At 38.0% G+C, this 22,043-nt stretch overlaps 1 protein-coding gene across 1 annotated transcript; it reads right to left on the bottom strand.

Moving 5' to 3' along the window:
• Positions 1-394: 394 nt before the first annotated feature.
• Positions 395-2,398, bottom strand: LOC110865760 (putative pectinesterase/pectinesterase inhibitor 22). The gene is made up of 2 exons (XM_022115073.2): positions 1,432-2,398; positions 395-1,210 (listed from the first exon to the last, which is right to left on the bottom strand). Exons 1-2 carry the CDS (start codon positions 2,375-2,377, stop codon positions 540-542), a joined length of 1,617 nt encoding a protein of 538 aa, XP_021970765.1. The 5' UTR covers positions 2,378-2,398; the 3' UTR covers positions 395-539.
• Between the last annotated feature and the right edge of the window lie 19,645 nt (positions 2,399-22,043).

Genomic DNA, 22,043 nt, shown 5'->3' with positions numbered 1-22,043 from the left:
AAGCTAATTCAAGCGATATTGTAACCCTTTTATCGAACTCTACGATATAAGATTTTAAGTTTTCACTTTTGAATTTATATATCTTGTAGATTAATTTTTGTTTATATCACCGTCTCTTTTTGTTTAGCATTGTGTCTTTTCTATATTTGCATCATATTGTATTTTTTGCGACTCATTGTGTCTTTTGAACTCAACATTTGTGTTATATTTTACTCAACATTATATTATATTTTATGATCCATTGTGTCTTTATACATTTCTTAAATTCAGTAGACTTTCTAATGTAACTTTATCCTAATTTCATAACAATCAAAGATATAGAGATGCTCTAAGAAATGCAAAACATTTATAACATATTTTCTTATTCACATAAGCAATCTACATCATTTCATTATTGAAAAACACATATGAATTTATATATGTACCTAACTAGTATGATTAAATTGAATATGTATCACAGTATATAACCACGAGTTGATCTAACAAATAATCACCTTAACAGCTTGCCAAGATCCAACACCAGCCATTAAAAATTTCAGTTAATTAGATAAACCAGCTGAGAATGTTACTCCAGTAGCCGGTAACCATGCCAAACCTTCTATAAACCGGCGGACAGTGAAAGAATCCGCGGTCGATGCATCCATAGCCATGTGGTAGCCTGGCCATCGAACCCGCCCGGACAACCCTGCACCCGGACCATAATTCCTGTACTCCCCATACCACAATGTGCTCAATGCAAAGTTCCCATACCATTCTAGCCACCCTCGTGGCTGCACCATTGCACTCATGTACGTGTTCATGAACACTGTCCTTGAATATTCTTTCCATGGCCTCCCCAAATAAGTCGGTTTCGTGGCGTAAACAAAGCTATCTTGGATTGAAAACCCTGTGTTCTGATTTGGGTTCTTGCGGCCTTGAGCCGTGATTGTGACTTTTTGTAGTGGAAGAGGCTCTCTAGTGTAGATCTTGCAGTTTTGGAGGACGGCTGCACCGTTGCCAAATATGAAATCGATGGTGCCTGAAATGGTGCATTCGCGGTAGAATTGGCGGAGGGAATGGGCGTAGAGGGTGTCTTGGTAGCCTTCCATGCTACACCGATAAAAGGCGGACTGATCAGAATCCACTCGCAGTGCGACGCCTTGGTGGCTCTGTGGACCGGCTGTGTTGCGGAATGTGATGTCCCTTGCTATGAAGCCCCTGCCGGAGACGGCTTTAAAACACAAAAGATGAAAAAGAGGCCATTAGTATAAAAAGTAATGATTAAATCACTCAACTTTACAATTTCTATTTACAATGCTTGAATTGCTAAACACTCATATTAAGGGATTCATGCAAGATGTCTATTAAAGCACAATTTATTGCAAAAAAAAAAAAAAAAAAAAAAAACCCTGAAATACTACATGCTATGAACAGTGGGTTAAAGCTTCTTACCAACAGTGGCTGTGCGAAATGTAGTCCATCCTTGCAAGAAGTTCCGATCTCCCGTCACCACGGTGGCTCCAATGCCATCCCCTACAAGCATTATGTTGGTCTTCTTCTTTTTCATGTCCACATTCTCCTTATAAACTCCCCTTTTCACATATATAACATATCTCCTGTCACTATGATCAGGCGCATCACTAATCGCTTCAGAAATGGAGCGATAACGTCCGGACCCATCCAACGCCACCACCGCGTCCATATGCATCCCATTCGGACTCGCAACCATCAAATCTTTATCACCTTTCGTCATCCAATGTGGAAAGAAGGTATTAGTTTTAGCACCATAGTTTCTTGGTGGTTTGAAAGGTAAGGTATGTAGTTGTGTATATAAAGTCAATACATTACTAATGAGTTGTGTTACTTGTGTTAGACTTCCCCTTATAAAGCTCTCAAGGTGTCTATCTGTGCCTTCAAATCCTTCAAGACAAGTATCTTGATTGCTTAAAGCAGCACTTAGCCATGCCTTTAGGTTCCCTTGGGAATGAGGGTTTTGAGAACCGGCTCGAATCTCCCTCATCTCGGCTAAGGACCATGCAAGCTCAGAAACTGAGAAGTCTAGGAGTTCCTTGCAATCCTCAATCGCGATTTGCTCCCGCGAACTTGAAGACAACGAGGTGAACCTGGTGAACGTTTGCATGGCAAGTTGTGTCTCGTTGAGTGTCGCCTTTAGGGCAGCTCTCAAGATTGACTCAGGCTTTTGGTTAACCGAATTATGGTTGTCAAGAAAGGATTTCAGGTTTGAGAGACACGCGTTTCTATCTTTTATATTGCTACAAGCTTGAAGAATCAATGGGTTTTCCATGATTTGTTCTTGATAGTTTTGGTTTTGAGAGGAAACTAGCATGATCAAGGGTGAGAAAATGAGAGAAAAAACAAGAAATGTTGGGAGTGTCATGGTGACAGATTAATTGGTAATGCAAAGTTTGAAAAGAAAAACACACATTTATATTGTGACAAAATGAAAAAAATAGTTTAATAGAATGTTTGTGGTTGAAGCAAAGGGTTTACTTGGATAAGAAATATTTATATTCTTTCTTGCCAAGAGAAAGTTGAAGTTATGCTTTTAGGTAGAGTGAGTTGCTAATATTCTTGGGTATGTTCCAAGGAAGAACTTATTTGCCCAAAACCTTTCCAAAACTGCTGCTAGCTAGGTTCACTATATAGCTTTCACACAGTTTAGATTTTCTATAAAACTCATCAAACAGGTTTCAGCAGCAATACACAATTTCAGCTGACACCAAGATCTTCTCTGATAACAGGCCAACCCATTATAATTAATAAGAAAATATTAGCTATATTGGAAAACATGCAGAAGGAATAACTAGAAAAATGGTTGGAAGGACCGAATTTTCTATAGTGATAACGCCTATTAACGTCTGGTTAAGCATTCAAAACTTCTTTAGTAAATTTGCAACATCATCTACGATATTGGTTACCAATACAATAGAGCTAGTTATACTCAGACTCAACATTTTTTATGTCTATATGACTATCCTTGTTTAAAACGGACCTTACTTTTATATTCTTTCGTTTACCAAAAATGGAATTGGTGCCCTATTGTCAAAGGCAAAACCTTTAAGAACACTTATGTGTAGAAGTCTTGAATTCAAGTCTCAAAGATGATACAATTCAAGAAATTCGCGGTTCTATTTTTACAGGATGGGCACTTTTGCCTTCAATGACTAATTTGATCATAATGGTGACAATTGTAATATTTGGTTATCTTCTCTTTTACTTTAGCTTGGATCCCAATAATACGTTGGATACTCCAAGCTTGTCCTTGTCTTTATGTTGATTTATCTTGACTATTCCATTTTAAAAATGTTTAGTTGAAAAAAAAAGTACCCCATCTTGACAAGGTAAGACTTTCACACGTATAGTCATGATCCGTTTCCGCCACATTTAAAAAGTTTTATTGTTCTGGAGTAACTTTTGTTTTATTTTCATATTTAATTCTATATGGATTTCATTATTTTCACACCTCTAAATTTTATTTTCACAACCCTTTTTACTTTATCACTCTCGGGTTAAGTTATAATACAACGTATTTTAAAATAAGAAGGGTACGAAGTCACCAGAGAGTAACAAGTGTCCTAGGAGGAATTAAATGTAAAAGATAATTTTGTCTACAAGATGAAAGAGAATATGCACATGCAAGTCAAATGTTATCCCCCCTCCCCCCCCCCCCCCCAATTTTTAAATGTCTGTAACTTTTTTATACGTCATTTGTTTTTAAAAAAAAATATACCATAAAATCGAGCGTTTTTTTATCTTTAATATAAGTACCATATTGTTATATTTTTCAAAAAAAAATTCAAAAACCTGTTGCATATTATTACACAACGGACATGATGTAAAACACAATGTAAAGTAGATCAAAAACACAATCAATGACAACAGATAAAGACACAATGGACAACATACTAAAACACAATGACCATAACGTATAACACAATGGCGATAACATATAACACAATAAGTATTAGACTAAATAAAAATACAATTGATGACAACAGATAAAAGACACAATTAATGACAGCAGATAAAAGACACAATGGAGAGCAGATTAAGACACAATGTAAAACAAACTACAAACATAATACACAACAAACTAAAACACAATGAACAAAGATAATAAAAAAATTGAACAAATTATTAAAACACAATGGACAACATATTAAAACATAATAAATAACATATTAAACACAATAACCTGAACTAATAACACAATTTATAGAAAACCCAGATATAACACCATCTTCATTGTGTCTATATTGTGTTATAGGTAACCCAATGGATAGAATCCAAATTAACATTGTGTTATAGGTTTTGATAATAACACAATGGACATGATGTAAAACACAATGTAAAGTATATCAAAAACACAATCAATGACAACAGATAAAGACACAATGGACAACATACTAAAGCACAACGACCATAACGTATAACACAATGGCGATAACATATAACACAATAAGTATCAGACTAAATAAAAAGACAATTGATGACAACAGATAAAAGACACAATGAAGAGCAGATGAAGACACAATGGAAAAAAACTAAAAACACAATACACAACAAACTAAAACACAATGAACAAAGATAATAAAAAAAATTGAACAAATTATTAAAACACAATGGACAACAGATTAAAACACAATGAATAGCATATTAAACACAATGACCTGAACTAATAACACAACTTATAGAAAACCCAGATATAACACCATCTTCATTGTGTCATTTATTGTGTTATAGGTTCTTATAAAAACGTAATGGATAGAACCCAAATTAACATTGTGTTATAGGGTTTGATAATAACACAATGTATAGAAACTCTACTAACCAAAACCCAGTTAAAAGACACAATGACCTAAACCTTTAACACAATGCAAAAAATAAACCAGTAAAAATGAATTTTTTTATTTTATTTTTATATGATAATATGGTACTCATATTAAAGATAAAAAAACGCTTGTTATTATGGTGATTTTTTTTTAAATGTCGTATAAAAAAGTTATGGACGTTTTAAATCGATGGGGGAATTGGCATGTGCCTTGCATGTGAAGAGAGAAAATCCATAAATATAGGATTCCCTTTATGCCCTTCTATTATCTTCTTTTCCCTATAACTAATCTCAACCCTCCAAGTCTAATATCAATGGACTAGAATCCTTCTTACCATTCTTATTTATTTTATCCTTTGTATTTGATCCTAACCCCTCTCTTTATATATATCTATGTATTATAAATATCTATGTATGTATAGAGAGATAGAGTGGAGGGGTGTGTGAATATTCATTCCTTTCTATATTAATGAACACTATATGTTTAAAGCTTTTAGGAACAAATGATCCTTTTAATAGAGTTTTTTTTTACGGCAAGGAACGACGTGCCAACCACCGTGACACCGGGCATTGTGGCTAAGGTCGACTACTCGACCACCGCTAGTCCCTTGGCTCTCCCAGATGCGTGGAAACCCAACCTCCACCCGCCTGAAGGAACGACAGTGGAATAATCGGTAAAACCTCGGCTCCCATCCAAGACGAATCGGCGCCACCCGTATTCGCCAATCACCTGGATGCCGCAGAAAATAATGGAAAGGGTGAGAGTCGAACCTGGGTCACAAGAAACACCAAATCTTTCTCCAACCACTAGTTTGACATTTAAAGTGAATAATAATGGCAATGATTTGTTAAACATTTTAAATCCACCTATGACAACCATTTTCTTGTAATTTTTCAATCACTTCTCACAAGGTCAAGTCGAAATGCTGCCCAGGACAACGAAATGGCTGCCATAATAGCTAAGCAAATTGCTGTTGTGCTACCTAATCTCATAACTCAAATAAACCAAGCCAACAACAACAACAATGCACCTGCTTCGTGCAGCTATAAACAATTTAACTCAGCTAAACCACTCAAGTTCAGTGGTTCTGATGGAGCAACTGGGCTCCTGCAATGGTTTGAGAGCCTTGAGAGCACATTCCGCCATGTCCAATGTCGCAACCCCCGTCCCCTAATTACCCGGGAACGGGCGGCCGCGGCCAGTTTCGGTGGTATCGGTGTTTATCAATTTGGCAGCGGAATTTACATTAGGACCGTAGTTAGGAAATATTTTATCAGAGTAAAATACCATACTTTTATAATATTAAACACATGGGAAAATCCCAAGTTTCCAGTATACACATTTTCATAGGGATAAACCCTATTTTATTTAAATAAAAACATCTCTTTATTTAGGTAACTTTTAGAGCCGCTTTTCCAAGCCTTCAGTGCTGTCCAACTGGCTTCTATTTGGCTTTCACATTTTGTTACCTGAAACGCGTTTAAAAACATTTTGTCAGTGGGAAATACTGGTGAGTGAATCCCAGTTTAATCAAGACAGGTAAAACCGTTTACGGCATTGAGGGCGGTCGCGCAATTACATTTGTTTATTTTCTACTTTAATTACCACCCACGGTACTGTCAACCCGACTTGTGGTCATGTTACTACTCACAGTGTAGTAACAAATTCTGTATACAAAACCCCAACATAACGATGGTAATTGTAGAATACAAATACTCAATCACTGTTTAATATAATGTAAATCATTTGAGGTTTTGTAAAAACAGTTTGCAAAAAGGAGGATTACTCACATTGCTATCTTAGGGTTTTCCTTTGTGATTTCCTGGTGATTATCTATTAATTACACAATGCACACGCGTTAGTAGAATAACCGAATATTTACATTAGTAATACCCTCCCCGAGACAGAATTCCAATGACTACGTCGGGCAGAACCCCGACAGTACCCCGACAGCCATTACGGAATCCTAAATCAATTGGGCAGCGTATGTAATACGTAACCGGGGGTTCAAATACTTACAACGAGGCAGAACTTCGTTATTTTAGTGGGTATAATGCCCGGGTATTACTTAGGCTATAGAGAAACTGAGAGAGAAAGTTGCGTGTGAGCAATTGGAATGAACTGCCGATGCTCCCAATTTATTGGAGCTTATCTATGGTTCCTCGCGGCCCGCGACGTAGGGTCGACAAGTGTTGCGACACGTGGCAGCACCGGGCTGCGCTTTGGTGACCAGCTGTCGCGCCCCGCGTAGCCTGTAGGCAAAGGCTTTGCGGCCCGCGAGCGACCCACATAATTTGTTTTTATTTTATTTTTATAAAATTAAAGGTATTTAGGTTCATTTCTTGTATTCGGGGCGTATTTTAGGACGTATACGGAAACTTTAAACATATTAGGGGTGTCTGAAAAAATTTTGGAGGGTTGTTATATCCTCCCCACCTTGTTTTTGAACTTGTTCTCGAGGTCTACTGAAATAAGTATGGATATTTCATTTGCATCTCTGATTCAAGCTCCCAAGTGTATTCTGGTCCTCTTTTGGAGTCCCATTTTACCTTGACTAGAATCAATCTCTTGTGTTTGAGATTCTTGACTTTTCTGTCTTCAATCTGTAGCGGTTTCTCAACAAACTTTAACTTTTCATTTACCTCTATATCCTTAAGAGGCACTACCAGTGATTCATCGGCTAAGCACTTTTTGAGGTTACATACATGAAATACATCATGTATTCCTACCATTTCCTCTGGCAGTTGTAGCTGATAAGCTACAAGTCCTATTCTTCTAAGAATCTCAAAAGGTCCAGCATACCTGGGACTTAGCTTTCCCCTTTTGATGAATCTCACCATTCCTTTCCAAGGAGAAACTTTCAATAACACCTTGTCTTCTACTTGAAACTCCAACGGTTTTCGCCTCTTATCAGCATAACTCTTTTGACAATCACGTGCTGCTTTCTGGTCCAGATATTTGCTTTTCTGGTCCAGATAGTTGCTTTTGTCTGTGGTTTCTTGTACTATTTCTGGTCCAAGATAGTTGCTTTTCTCCAATCTCTGCCCAACAGACTGGAGTTCGGCACTTTCGTCCATAAAGTGCTTCGAATGGTGCAGCATTGATACTTGTGTGATAGCAGTTATTGTAAGAAAATTCTATTAATGGTAAATGATCGTCCAAATTACCTCCGAAATCAATTACACAAGCTCTAAGCATATCTTCCATTCTCTGAATTGTCCTTTCGCTTTGTCCGTCCATTTGAGGATGGTAAGCAGTGCTCAAATTCAACTTGGTTCCCATGGATTTTTGGAAACTTGTCCAAAAATGAGAGGTAAAACGACTATCTCTATCAGAAGCAATTGATAAAGGAATTCCATGCAATGAAACTATTTCATTTACATACAACTTAGCAAACTGTTCCATACTGAAAGTTTTCTTCATCGGCAAGAAATGAGCTGACTTGGTTAGCCTGTCTACAATCACCCAGATTGTACCATTACCTTTTCTTGTTTTGGGTAATTTGGTAACAAAATCCATTGTTATCAATTCCCACTTCCATACTGGCATTTCTAACTACTGCAACAAACTTGAAGGTTTTTGATGTTCAGCTTTAACTTATGAACATGTTAAACACTTAGAAACATAAGCTGCTATATCTTTCTTCATTCCTATCCACCAAAAATTCTTTCTTAAATCCTGATATATCTTATCACTTCCAGGATGCATCGTGTACTTAGACTTATGGCCTTCTTCTAATATACGGTGGCGTAGGTTTCCTAATTTAGGTATCCACATTCTTTTCTTATGGAATCTCCAAATTTCATTTGTTCATTGTTCTAATTCCTTAATCATTCCTTTCAACTTCTCAGTATCATTCTTGATTACTGATTCTTGTGCTTTCCTGATCTGTTCATTTAAATCTACTTGTATATTTAATTTAAGAGAACGCACTCTTTTTGGCTTTTCGTGATACTTTCAACTTAAAGCATCGGCTACTACATTAGTTTTTCCCGCATGATACTGGATATTACAATCATAATCACTAAGTATCTCCATCCAGCGTCTTTGTCTCATATTTAACTCCTTTTGCCCAAAAACATACCTTAAACTCTTATGATCTGTGAAAATGGTAAACTTACTACTGTAAAGATAATGTCTCCAAATGTTAAGGGCAAAAATTATGGCTCCTAATTCCAGATCATGGGTTGAATAATTTTCTTCATGATTCTTTAGTTGTCTAGATGCATAGGCTATAACCTTTTGACGTTGCATCAACACACATCCATAACCTTACTAAGAAGCGTCACAATAGACTACAAAGTCTTCAGTTCCTTCTGGTAACGCGAGTATGGGTGCGTTGGTTAATCTTTGCTTAAGAATTCTAAATGCTTCTTCTTGTTTTGGTCCCCATTCAAACTTAACAGATTTACAGGTTAACTTATTTAAGGGAATTGCTATCCTAGAAAAATCTCGAATAAATCTTCTATAATAACCGGCTAATCCGAAGAAACTTCTAACCTCGGTTGGTGACTCAGGGGTTTTCCATTAGGTAATTGCGTCAATCTTTGTGGAATCTACATGAATTCCTTCTTGATTAACTAAGTGTCCAAGAAACTGTACCTGTTCTAACCAAAATTCGCATTTCGAAAATTTAGCATAAAGCTTTTCTTTTCTCAGCAAATTTAGGAGTGCATGCAGATGCGCTGCATGTTCCTCTTTACTCTTCGAATAAATAAGAATATCATCTATTGTTGGTGCACTACATCTGCTGATTACGTCTTGTATCGAGTCATTATCTTAGAACGTTAGATCTAGGCACGTAATACGAGAAATTATGAGATTGTATAGGTTTATAGTGTTTGGATCGCTCATAGGTACATGGTGATAGTGGACCGCTCATATGACACTATCTTGGGCCGCTCTTGTGACAACATGATGGATCGCTTATATGTCATGTTGGGCCGCTTATTGGGCCTGTCCAATAAGCGGTCCCAAAGTCCTATATATACCTCTAGAGCGAGTTCATTTGTAACGGTTCCTGATTTTCGTACCGAAGTGTTGCCGGATCGAAAACAGGTTGTATTCATTGTCAAATCAATAGAAACGTAGTTTAAAGTGTTATACAAGCTATTCCTACGTCATTTACTTGTTTTCCGCACCTGTAATTGACGAAAACACCTCTGAACGACTCGTTCGGGTCACCAAACGATCCTACAAGTGGTATCAGAGCTTCAGGAGGAGGAGTTCTACAGGAAATAGCTGAAAATTGTCGAAAATTTTGTCTTCTACTCATTCTTTTTCAGTTTCAGATATTTTTCCCGGTCGAAACTTGCTCAAAATCTCAGGGATTGTGCGCGATGGTATAAAGACAAACCCTTGAAAGTTTGGGGTTGAAATTCGAAGAAATAGTGGGTCAAATCGTTGTCCGAAGTTGGATCGCTTTTCTGGAACAACTCTGGATCGTTTATTGGACCTAGCTTGAACCGCTTATCCGTACGTGTTTAGGACCGCTCATTCGATCGTTCTGACTTGAACCGCTCGAAATTAATTTCTGTGAACCGCTCATCCGTACGTGTTTAGGACCGCTTATTCGGTCGAGTGACTTGGACCGCCCCAAAAACAAGTGTGAACCGCTCGAACAACACACCCTGAACCGCTCGTACGAACAATTACCTGGATCGCCTATTTGGACTATCTTGAACCGCTCGAACAGCACACTTGTGAACCGCTCGAACAACACATCTTGAATCGCTCGAACGACATATCTTGGACCGCTCCAAGGAACTATATTTGGACCGTTTTTCTGTCAGTTGCATTGTATATTGTGTTAAATCATCATGAATTCTGAATTTTACAACGCCTTTGCAACACCGAGTACTCCAGCCGCGATTGCTCAAGCTATGAACCTGGAAAATGAGACTGGAACCACTCAGAAACCCCCGAAACTGATGAGTATTGAAGAATACTATGGGTGGAAAGATCGTTTTGAAAACTGGGTTCAGGCAAATCATCTCAGATCGTGGGAATGCATATTGGAAAAGTACACATTACCTCGAACAGAATTGCAAGTCATTAAACAGATATCTGAATTCTCAGAACAAGAACGTGCAATGTTCAGAGCAGAGAAAATGATGATTAGTTTGTTACAACAGGCGATTAAAGAAGATATATTCATTCTGCTACAACAAGACAAAACTGCGAAGTCAATTTGGGATGCTCTTAAAGTGAAATTCGAGGGAAGTGAAAGTATGATCAAAAGCAAGAAGGCATTGCTTAAAAAGGAATTTGATTTGTTTAGCAGTTTGCCGGGAGAGGATACTAAAAAACTGATTGAGAGATACTGCCACTTAGTGCGTTCGTTATCGATGTTGGGAGTTGAAAAAGGTCGTGAGGAATGGGTTGATAAATTGGCTGACGCGTTACCTCAGAAAGAGTGGGGAACGTATTTGATGATACTGAAAAACACGGGTGTTTATGACAAACTTACAATTGGTCAGTTTATTGAGAAAATTGAGAGTCAGGATCTTGAGCAGCAAAAGATCGCGAGGATGAATAATCCTAGTGGTCAACAAGATGTTAAAATGTATTATAAAGGTAGTATTCCAGTTTCTGAAAATGAAAGAAGTCCGAAAATTCAAACTGCTTTCAGTGCTGGTGATTCATCTGAGAAAGCTGATCAGGGTTCGAACAAGAGTAGCAGCGGGTTTTCATCATTTCCGAGTGTGAATCCGAAAGAGACTAACTCAAGCTTTCAGTCTCAGAGTACAAAAACCGGAAATGGATACATAATTCAGTGCAACATAGCTCTCAATCTTCCAGAAGGTCAAAGCTTCTCTGAAGACACTACTAAAGACCATATGGCACTTCTGGGTTCAGTTCTGTTATCTTATGAAGGTCTAGTTGCTGGTCGGATCGGAAATCCTATGCTCACCAAAGAGGATTACGATCAAATAGACGCTGAGGAAATGGAACTTATGGATATCAAATGGTGTCTTGCAAGTGTTCTTCGCCGGGCTGAGAAATTCAAAACCATTACCGGGAGAAATGACTTTTTAGATGCTCATGTTTCAACTTTAGGTTTTGATAAATCTAAAGTTACTTGTTTTCGATGCAGGGAAAAAGGCCATTTCAAGCGGGAGTGCAAAGGAAGAGAAGCTAGCGGAGCACAGAATCCATTCGGGAAAGATGATTACTACCGCAAAGCAATCTATCAACAAGTTGGTCAATCCCAAGAACCTCAGACAGCTCATGGGAGAAAGATTGAAGATTCCAAAAGAGCTTGTGTTGTAGATTTCAGCTGGAGTGATTACATATCATCTGAAGCTACAGCAGAACGAGTTATCGTTCAAGATGATGAGAAACTACCAGAAGGTTTCAGTTGGGATATGTTTGTGGATGAAAAGGGAGGTTTTAAAGCTTTCATTGCAAAGATCGTCCGAGAGCCAAATTTGTTTGCTACTTGGATGAGATCTATTGGAGAGAATGTATCAAGTAGAGATGAAAAATCTGTGTCATCTGATGAAAGTTCAGATAGTACTGATAGACTCTCAGAACACTCTGGGGATGTTTCAGATAATTCAGATTAAACTGTTCAAGAACAGGATGTTGTATTTGATAAAACACCATCTGATTCTAGTATATCTGATGATGATTCTGAAAAATCTATACATTTTGATCAATCACCTGATCACAGCAGCAATGATGATGAGGAAGAGAAACATATAAATATTGCAAAATCTCATATGTCTCCTGAAAGTTTTCATTTTTATTTTGCAGAAAAAATGGAGAAGCTAAAAGAGAAACAAGCTGCTAAAGAACAACAATCTGAATCTGAAAGTGATGTTCAGAATTCTGAAAATGTGGCTGAGAAGATTGGTGAGGTTGTGAAAGAAGAAGAAAAGGTGATTGAAGTAGAAAAAGTGATTGAAGTTGTGAAAACAGTCGAAGTTGAAAAAATTGTTGAAGTCATCAAGCCCTGTGAGAAGTGTTTGAAAGCCTGCAAAGAGTGTGCAGCAAAAGATGACATCATCTCTGAGTACGAGAAAAAGAAAGAGCAGTTACTGTTCAATCTCAATTATGTGAAGGAATCGTACGACGTGTTGAACAAAACAGTAACTGGTCTTCAAAAGACAAATACAGAAAGAGAACAGGCGCTGACGATTATGAATGCAACTTTAATGTCGAAGCAAAAAGCTATAAATTTTTACATTGAAGAAAGTGCCAAATGGAAGCAAGAGTTGGAAACTGAAAGATTGAAAATGAGAGAATTAGGAGGTTATTGTTGAGCTATTCTACCTCTGATTATGTTATTGATCGTGTTTACCCAACTGTTGCAGGTATGGAAGCTTTTCAAGCTGAGAAGCCAAAAGAAAAGAAAGATTGTGGTAAGAAACCGACCGTTAGCTATAACAAGTGTCCGCCTCCAATTTGGGATGGGTATTCACCTAGGAAACCAAATGAGGAACAACTTACAAAAGCAGTCAATATACAGCTTAAAACAGATACAACTGATGTCTTACCAGAAAACATTGATGTGACGTTTACCTCATCCGATACTGATCATGAGTCTGAAATAATCAAAAAGATGGTCGATCAAGTGTTGGATACTGATGAGGAGACAGAATAAAATCGGAGTCTGAAAAGCCAAATTCGTCTGTCAAAAGTCAAAATTCTTCGGTTAAACGGTCTTACAGTAAAGAATTTTTGTTATCGAAAGCAGATTTGGATGATGAAACTTTCGAAGTTGTTTATACTTTGAATGGTTCTGACAAATTATATTACAACAAAGAGTTTCCGATAATGAGTATCAAACCGGAATTAATCAACAAAACTTTTAAACTAATAGAGGTTAATATTCCTGAATTAAAAGTTTTGAAAAATTTTGATAAACCTAAAAAATATACCTCCAGAGTTCAACAACGTCTAAACAAGAAAAAAGGTTACAATTCTGGTCCTGGTTTTCCAAAGAAACCTAACCAAAATCGTAGCTACAAAAAGAAAGGTTTAGGTTTTGTTCTACAAGAAAATCATAAAAATGAGAAAAATTCTAATTCAAACACTGAATTTGTGACAGGTGGAAGCTCGGAAGATGAACAGCAGAAACCATTTTGGAAACAAACTAACAAAGAGTTTCTTGCTGAAAAGAGAAAGAATGGAACTGGAGTATTTCATCCAAGAAATACTCAAACCTGTTTGAAATGCAATGAAGCTGGTCACATTGCATCGGATTGTTCGAAAGATATCAAAGCAAAACAGGGAGCTTCTCAGAAGATGAAAGACAAAGTTGAAGAAAAATCTGAGAAATCAAAAATTTTTAAAAATTCGAAAAATGAAGTTGGAGAATGTTCAAAGAAAAGGACAAATTTTTACAAAAGACAAGGAAATGACAACCAAGTGTGGGTTGCTAAAAAGGTAGAAGAAAAAGTCGGTGATGAATCTGGTTCCACAAAGCCAGAAGAGCCACAAGTTATGGAGAAAATTTCAGAAAATGATGATGTTCTTCCATCATTGAAGTTTGAGGAGGTTAAAAAGAAAATTGGAAAAATTGAAATTTCAAATCAATTTTATGATGATGAAAAAGAATTTGATGTCGAGAAAACATTTAACGGGAATGTTAAGAAGATATTTGGGAAAATGTTGAGTGGAAAAGCTAAAGGGGTAAAAGATTTTTACGCAACTAAAAAGGCGACATACAACCCTACAGCTGAAGAGTTGAAAGTCCTCAAGTCTGAGAAGACTTGGAGGGAGGTTTGCTTCCCAGAATAGTCAAAGGACTACGCCGGAGATCCCAAGTTTATATCGTGGATCAGGAATCGGCATCATTCTAGTTTTTGATGTATTTGTTTGAATGATTGTGATTAATGTTTGAATGTTTGCAGGTGAAAGGACTATGCCGGAGCTTCCAGGTGGTTAATTGCGAAGCAGGAATCGGCATTTTGATTTATATAATGGTGATGTAGACGTAATATTCCTACACGTGGTAGTTTTTGGGTATCTACAAGTGGTAATCTTGATCCCACAAGTGGTAATTGTGGTTAAATTTTTGAGATGCTTGGATACATTGAGTTAATTACATTTACAAGTGATACAGAAGATTCTTAGATGCAAATGGTAAATCAGGGACATTAATTTGTACTTGATTTACTATTTATGACAAAAGATAGACAAGATGATGAACCACATCCCCGTACTTAAAAATGATAAACTTACAAGTGGTTGTTATCAACACAAATTCATTTTCCGGAAAAATCATTTCGATTAAAACAAACTTAAGTGTTTTGAAATCTAAATGAGAAAATGATTTGTGAAAGGGGGAGTTCAGATTGTTTATGTCTAGTGAATGGCGATTTGATGTGATTCAGTGTTAGTTGTCAAGTTTCTGTACAGTTTGTTGTTGCTTTTTATGTTTTTAGTAGGTCAAATATCTAGAAGTTTTCAAATTTTCTTTAAAATGTGTTTGCATTTTAGGGGGAGTAGGGAAATTTCAGAAAATCCAAAAACATTTGAAAATTTGAGAAAGCCAAAAACATGATAAACTTCAAAAATGAGTTTTGTTGCGAAAAAGAGGAAATGATAGTACATCAGTGGACTTTCACGGCACGCTAAAGAATTGGAATGTTTAAATGTGATAAACAATCTTACTGCGGATATGTCAGTAGATTTTCGCACATTTAGTAAATTGAAACGAGATATAAACCTAATTCAAACTTGCTTAATTCGTGGGTAACTATTCTTGGATATATGGGTAACCCCCGAAATCTTGTTTGAAAGGTCCCATATTCTGAGATACTAGGTCTTTATACTCAGTGATATCTGGGGTATTATCCCGGGACTTCTGCTGAATGGAAGTTCTGACCTAGTCCCCGGATAATACTTTCTGCTAAAGCTTTGAAACATAAGCTTCGCCCTCAGCATGCTGATGAAACAATAAAATTGATAGTCGCTGCTGTTGAAATGCAAAAAGATCCTCTAAAGGGGACCCACCAAAAGTCGAGCCGTCATCTCTCTGCTGAACGGAAGTTCTGACCTGAGCTCTCACGGTTTCGCATCTAACCCTTTTACAGATATCAGCTGTGGTATATTCACCTGTAAGACTGAATATTTGGGATCTGGATACGGGAGTATATTCAAGTGGAGTGATACACAATTAAGTTTAAGTTTCTAAAACATTAATATCGTATCTCGAATCGATTGAAATTTGTGTGAAGATTTAAGTGGACAAACATACTGACAATCTAGGTAAATTGTTTATAACTGAATATGAAATCAAACTTAACGGTGTTGGTGATTTGTCTCATAAACTGATATGATCCTCTTGCACGAACTCACAAAAATATTGTTTGTAAATAGTTTATTTCTGCATTTTAGTTTCTTTATTTCAAAATCCAAAAAGATTTTAGTGTGTTTTAGCATAAATTTTTGAAAAAGTCAAAAAGATTTTCGACAACTGATGTTGGAAAACTGATTTTCAAAATTCCGTGTGCTAAACATGATGAACAGAATTTGAGGGGGAGTGTTTATGTAAATCTAACTGTTTTCGTTAAATCGAGCCTTCTTCAAGTGGTTCATCATAGATTGTTTTTGAGGGGAGTAAAATGCTGATGCTTAGTTGTTGAAATCAATTTGTAAAAGAAATTTACTTTGAGGTAGAGTCTATGCAGGAAAGCCAGACGTTGATCCTGAAGATGTTACTGAAGATGAGAATACCAGTAAATCGAGAGGGGGAGTCTGTAGATAGCGAAAGAAAAGCTCGAAGACTGATCAAGACTGAAGATGTGAAGATACAGCATGATGTGACTCGATAGTCGACTCCATCAACATCTGAGGGGGAGTCTGTTAGTGCACTACATCTGCTGATTACGTCTTGTATCGAGTCATTATCTTAGAACGTTAGATCTAGGCACGTAATACGAGAAATTATGAGATTGTATAGGTTTATAGTGTTTGGATCGCTCATAGGTACATGGTGATAGTGGACTGCTCATATGACACTATCTTGGGCCGCTCTTGTGACAACATGATGGATCGCTTATATGTCATGTTGGGCCGCTTATTGGGCCTGTCCAATAAGCGGTCCCAAAGTCCTATATATACCTCTAGAGCGAGTTCATTTGTAACGGTTCCTGATTTTCGTACCGAAGTGCTGCCGGATCGAAAACAGGTTGTATTCATTGTCAAATCAATAGAAACGTAGTTTAAAGTGTTATACAAGCTATTCCTACGTCATTTACTTGTTTTCCGCACCTGTAATTGACGAAAACACCTCTGAACGACTCGTTCGGGTCACCAAACGATCCTACATCTATAAAGACAATTATGAATTTATCCAAATATGGCTTACATATTCGGTTCATCATGTCCATAAATGCGGCTGGGGCATTGGTTAAACCAAATGGCATGACAGTAAATTCATAGTGGCCATACCTTGTTCTAAATGCGGTCTTAGGAATGTCCTCTTCATGTATCTTTAATTGATAATATCCTGAACGTAAATCTGTTTTAGAGAAAAATCGAGCTCCTTGTAATTGATCGAATAGATCATCGATTCTTGGTAATGGATACCGATTTTTAATCGTGATCTTGTTCAATTCACGGTAATCAATGCACATACGCATTGACCCGTCTTTCTTTTTGACAAACAATATTGGTGCTCCCCATGGCGATGAACATGGCTGTATGAATCCTTTCTCCAACAGTTCATCCAGTTGCTTCTTTAACTCTTGCATTTCTACTGGTGCCAAATGGTAAGGGGCTTTGGCGATTGGTGTTGTCCCTAGTAGCAGGTTGATTCTAAATTCAACTTCCCTGTCTGGCGGTAGTCCTGGTAGCTCTTCTGGAAATACATCTAGAAACTGAGATGCTACTGGAATATCTTTCAGTTCTTTTCCTTTAGTGTTAATGATTATGGAAATCAAATACACTAATGATCCTTTTCTTACATAACTGGCCGTTTTCATCACAGAGATGAATTTTATGGATCTAGACGGCTTATCTCCTTTAATTGTGATCTTTTCACCCTTTGGTGAATTTACTTGGATTGACTTTTGATCACATAAAATACTAGCTTTATTGGCTATTAACCAATCTATTCCTAATACAACATCAAATCCTGCCAGTTTCATTGGATAAAGGTTTGCAATAAACTTTTGTTTTAAAAATTCTATTCTTGCTCCCTGCAAGATTTCAGTAATCTTAATGGTTTCCCCATTTGCTGTCTCTGCTAGACATTCTTGTGGGATTTTAGTTAATGGTTGGTTGAGAAGTTTGCAAAACGAAGTATTAGTAAAACTTTGGTTTGCACAAGAGTCAAATAATACTTTAGCAAAAACATCATTAACTAAAAACGTACCAGCAATCACGTCCGGAATCATCTTGGCTTCTTCTGTAGTCAGAACAAATGCTCTAGCATTTTTGGTAGTCTTGTTGTTCATGGTTGGAGCTAATTTCGGACAGTTCGGCTTGATATAACCTTGTTCTCCGCAGTTGTAGCATATCCTATTGTTAGGTTTCTTCCTATAGTCTTCTTCCTTGTGTCAAGAGATTTTGCAAAAATTGCAATAAGTGGAGCGTCTTCCTGAATGCTTCTTCTTGGAGGCCTTACAATAAGGTGCAGAGGTAGAACCTACGTTCTTCCCACGGTTGGAATTACCGTAGCGAAATTCCCGGGTAAACCTTTGAGCTAGGTTTCTCCTCTAGTCCTTTTCTCGTGTACGCACTAATTCATCAGTCAAGGTATTTGCTAGTTCTACAGCTTCCTCTATGGTTTGTGGTCTAGCTGCCTTGACTACATGCCTAATTTCACTGATTAATCCCCATATGTAACGGGAGATTAATATTGGTTCTAGGGATGCAAGGGTTGGCACGGTTCTAGCATATTCAAAGAATGTAATGGTGTAACCTTTACTATCCACTCCAGTCATTCTAAGGTTTAAGAACTTATTTGCTATCTGTTCTTTTTCATTAGGAGGGCAGAATTTCCTCTCCACCATGTTCTTAAATTCCTCCCATTCCATATTATAAACCCTGTCACTTCCCCTAGATTGGAGGATAGTGTTCCACCATTCTTGTCACATCCCCAAAATCCACACGCGGAGTAACACCGCTTGGAGGCGTGACATGACCAGGATCAAGCCATCAATCATATTGAACATAGTATATAATAATCGAAGTAGTTCGTAAAAACCCAATTCAATACAATTGATGTTCAAAACAAACATAGTTTAAGTAGCGGAAGCATAATATGAAAACCCCATGTATGTAATAAGTTCAAGCGTTAAAAAGTTTAACATAACATCCACGATCCATGCTCCACAACGACATGCTCCTTCCTGTGCAAGCTCCATAAGTACCTAAGGTCCTGTAAGGCATGCAGCAGAGAGTCAACAACTAGTTGAGCGAGTTCACAGTTAATAGTTCAGTAATTGTAATAGTATAATAAGCCTTGTGTTCGTTCATTAAGTCATGTATCGTATTAGTTCGTATCGCGGCCCTCTAGGCATGTATGCGAAGATTAGGGAAAATTCCCCAAGTATTCTAGACTAGGTATATTTGTATCGCGGCCACCCGACATGTGTGCGAAGTTTAGTGTATAGTTCGCGGCCTTCCTAGGCATGTGTGCGAAGATTAGTCATATTATCGCGGCCAACCCCGGCGTGTGTGCGAAGATCAGTTCTATAAGTATCACTAGTCTAGTCGTATCTTATCAATAACCCTTCCTCACCCGAGGACCATATAACTAAGTTCCATAAGCTAGGTAAGTACAAGTAAATAATCCAAACCCATTCCCACCATGGGAACCCCATGCCTTGGCTGTGTGAACTCACCTTGGTTTGCTCGGTATGCTAAGTATGTGCTCACAGTTAATCAATCGCGTCCTAAGGTACGCACGTATACATGATCAGTTTATATCCAAGTTATTCACGTATAGGTATAACCACAGAAGTACTAACATGTATCCAATATCATATAAGTCATGCATATCACTTAACAGCAGTTAATCAAATCCAGTTAACCTCTAACAGAGTTAACTCAGGTTACTGTGCAAAATTATCCAAATCGGCGAAACACAAATTGGCGAAACACATTCTGTTTCGTCAACTACCCTTGGCGAAACACCCCTTCTGTTTCGTCAACTACCCTTGGCGAAACACCCCTTCTGTTTCGCCAAAAATCCCGTTTCGTGAACCCATCAGTTACGTCGCACATGTCAGTTATAAACACTACACTAAAACCCTAATCGCCGTCATCATCGAGTAGCAATCATACGGAAATCATTTAGAATAACATCATTATCCAATTACTGATACAAGACAATAATCACTTAGTCATTATCATTCATGTGAACATCGTTAACCATTTCATATTATAATAGCTCATCTCTAACATGAACCCTAGATCATGAGATGACCCTAACTCATGACACACGCAGACCCGATAATCATGCTCCTTTAATCGAAATACTACCGAAAGCATACATAATCAACAGTAACTAATTCATAGAAATCATCAAGCACTCTAGAACAACACCACATACAATACAACACCATGATTCTGGATTCATATATATAACAAACCCTAGTCTAAAGACACACAAAGGCATCAATTAGTGGGTATACACACAGTAGGGTTTACACTAACCGATTCGGGATGAATAAGGATTCGAGACAGGAAAGTGATGGTGAAAATAGTTGCTGCCGTCACAGAGAGTTCTAGGGTTGAAACTTTTGCCAAAGATGTGAAATAAAAGTCGTTACACGTTAATATCTACAAATTAATGTTCTGGGCCCGAGATGGGCTTTGGCGAAACGGTTGGGCCGGCGAAACAAATCCTGTTTCGTAGAGTAGGTTGTTGACGAAACGAAACTCTGTTTCGTCGAGGTGAACTTGGCGAGACACACTTGTTTCGTTGTGAAGGTTATCCAGGACTTAACCAGTTCAAGTGTTTACTAACAGATTCACACTATATCGTTAACACATATACATATAACCATCACAATACGTTTTATCATATAGAACATAACATATCCAACAATCATAATACGTTTCATTATAACACGTGTATTGTTACAAGTCAAACAAGTCAACAGCTAATAGTCAAAGTCAACGTGCAATAAATGCGAAAGTGAAAGTCGGAAACTCGAGTTGTCACATTATCCCCAACTTGAAAGAAATTTCGTCCCGAAATTTAGCATGCGGTTACTGAGGAAGCTAGATGAGTTGTATCGTTCACTGGTTTTCCTGGGGTGTCACATCATTCCCCCGTTGATTTGGAATTTCGTCCCGAAATTCTGCAGTAGTAGCTTCAGCCTCAGTAGTGGTTGCATTGGTTTCGAATAACTGGGGATACTTGAGTTTCATTTGATCTTCACGCTCCCAGGTGAACTCTGGGCCACGACAGGAGTTCCAACGAACTCGAACAAGAGGGATTCTCGTGTTCTTGAGGACCTTAACATCCTGGTCCGTGATTTCAACAGGTTCCTCGACGAACTGCAACCGCTCGTCGATAGTGAGCTCCTTCAAGGGAACTATGAGGGTCTCATCTGACAGGCACTTCTTCAGATTCGACACGTGAAAAACATTGTTAACTGCACCGAGTTCAGCTGGTAAGTTTAGTCTGTAGGCCACTTTGCCTATTCTTTCTGCAATTTCGAATGGTCCGACATACCGCGGATTGAGTTTGCCTCGTTTGCCAAAACGAACCACACCCTTCCAGGGTGAGACTTTAAGTAAAACCCGGTCCCCGACCTGAAATTCCAATGGCTTCCTACGCTTATCCGCGTAGCTTTTCTGACGGTCGCGAGCTGCCGCCATGCGTTGTCGTATTTGTGCAATCTTTTCCATGGTGTCCACTATAAGTTCTGGACCCGTGATCTGACTATCCCCCACCTCTGCCCAACAGAGAGGTGACCGGCATTTACGCCCGTACAATGCCTCGAATGGAGCGGCTTGAATGCTGGTGTGATAACTATTATTATACGAGAACTCCACCAAAGGGAGATGCTTTTCCCAGTTGTTGCCGAAATCAATAACACATGCCCGAAGCATGTCTTCTAGTGTTTGAATCGTGCGCTCAGACTGCCCATCCGTCTGAGGGTGATATGCCGTGCTCATGTCTAGCCGCGAGCCAAAAGCCTTATGCATTGCTTGCCATAGTTCTGATGTGAATCGTGCATCGCGATCCGAAATGATAGAGGTGGGCACCCCGTGCCTTGAGACTACTTCTTTCAAGTA

This window comes from Helianthus annuus, chromosome 6, assembly GCF_002127325.2.
Source record: "Helianthus annuus cultivar XRQ/B chromosome 6, HanXRQr2.0-SUNRISE, whole genome shotgun sequence".
Classification (NCBI taxonomy): domain Eukaryota; kingdom Viridiplantae; phylum Streptophyta; class Magnoliopsida; order Asterales; family Asteraceae; genus Helianthus; species Helianthus annuus.
Note: the sequence above shows the minus strand (reverse complement) of the source record. Positions and strands in the feature narration are given on the sequence as shown.

What these genes read in the sequence shown, in the direction of transcription:
- LOC110865760 (XM_022115073.2), bottom strand. Translation starts at nt 2,377, where the DNA reads ATGACACTCCCAACATTTCTTGTTTTTTCTCTCATTTTCTCACCCTTG. An exon ending in ATTTCGCACAGCCACTGTTG is followed by an intron (nt 1,211 to 1,431) that starts GTAAGAAGCTTT and finishes TGTGTTTTAAAG; the next exon opens with CCGTCTCCGGCAGGGGCTTC.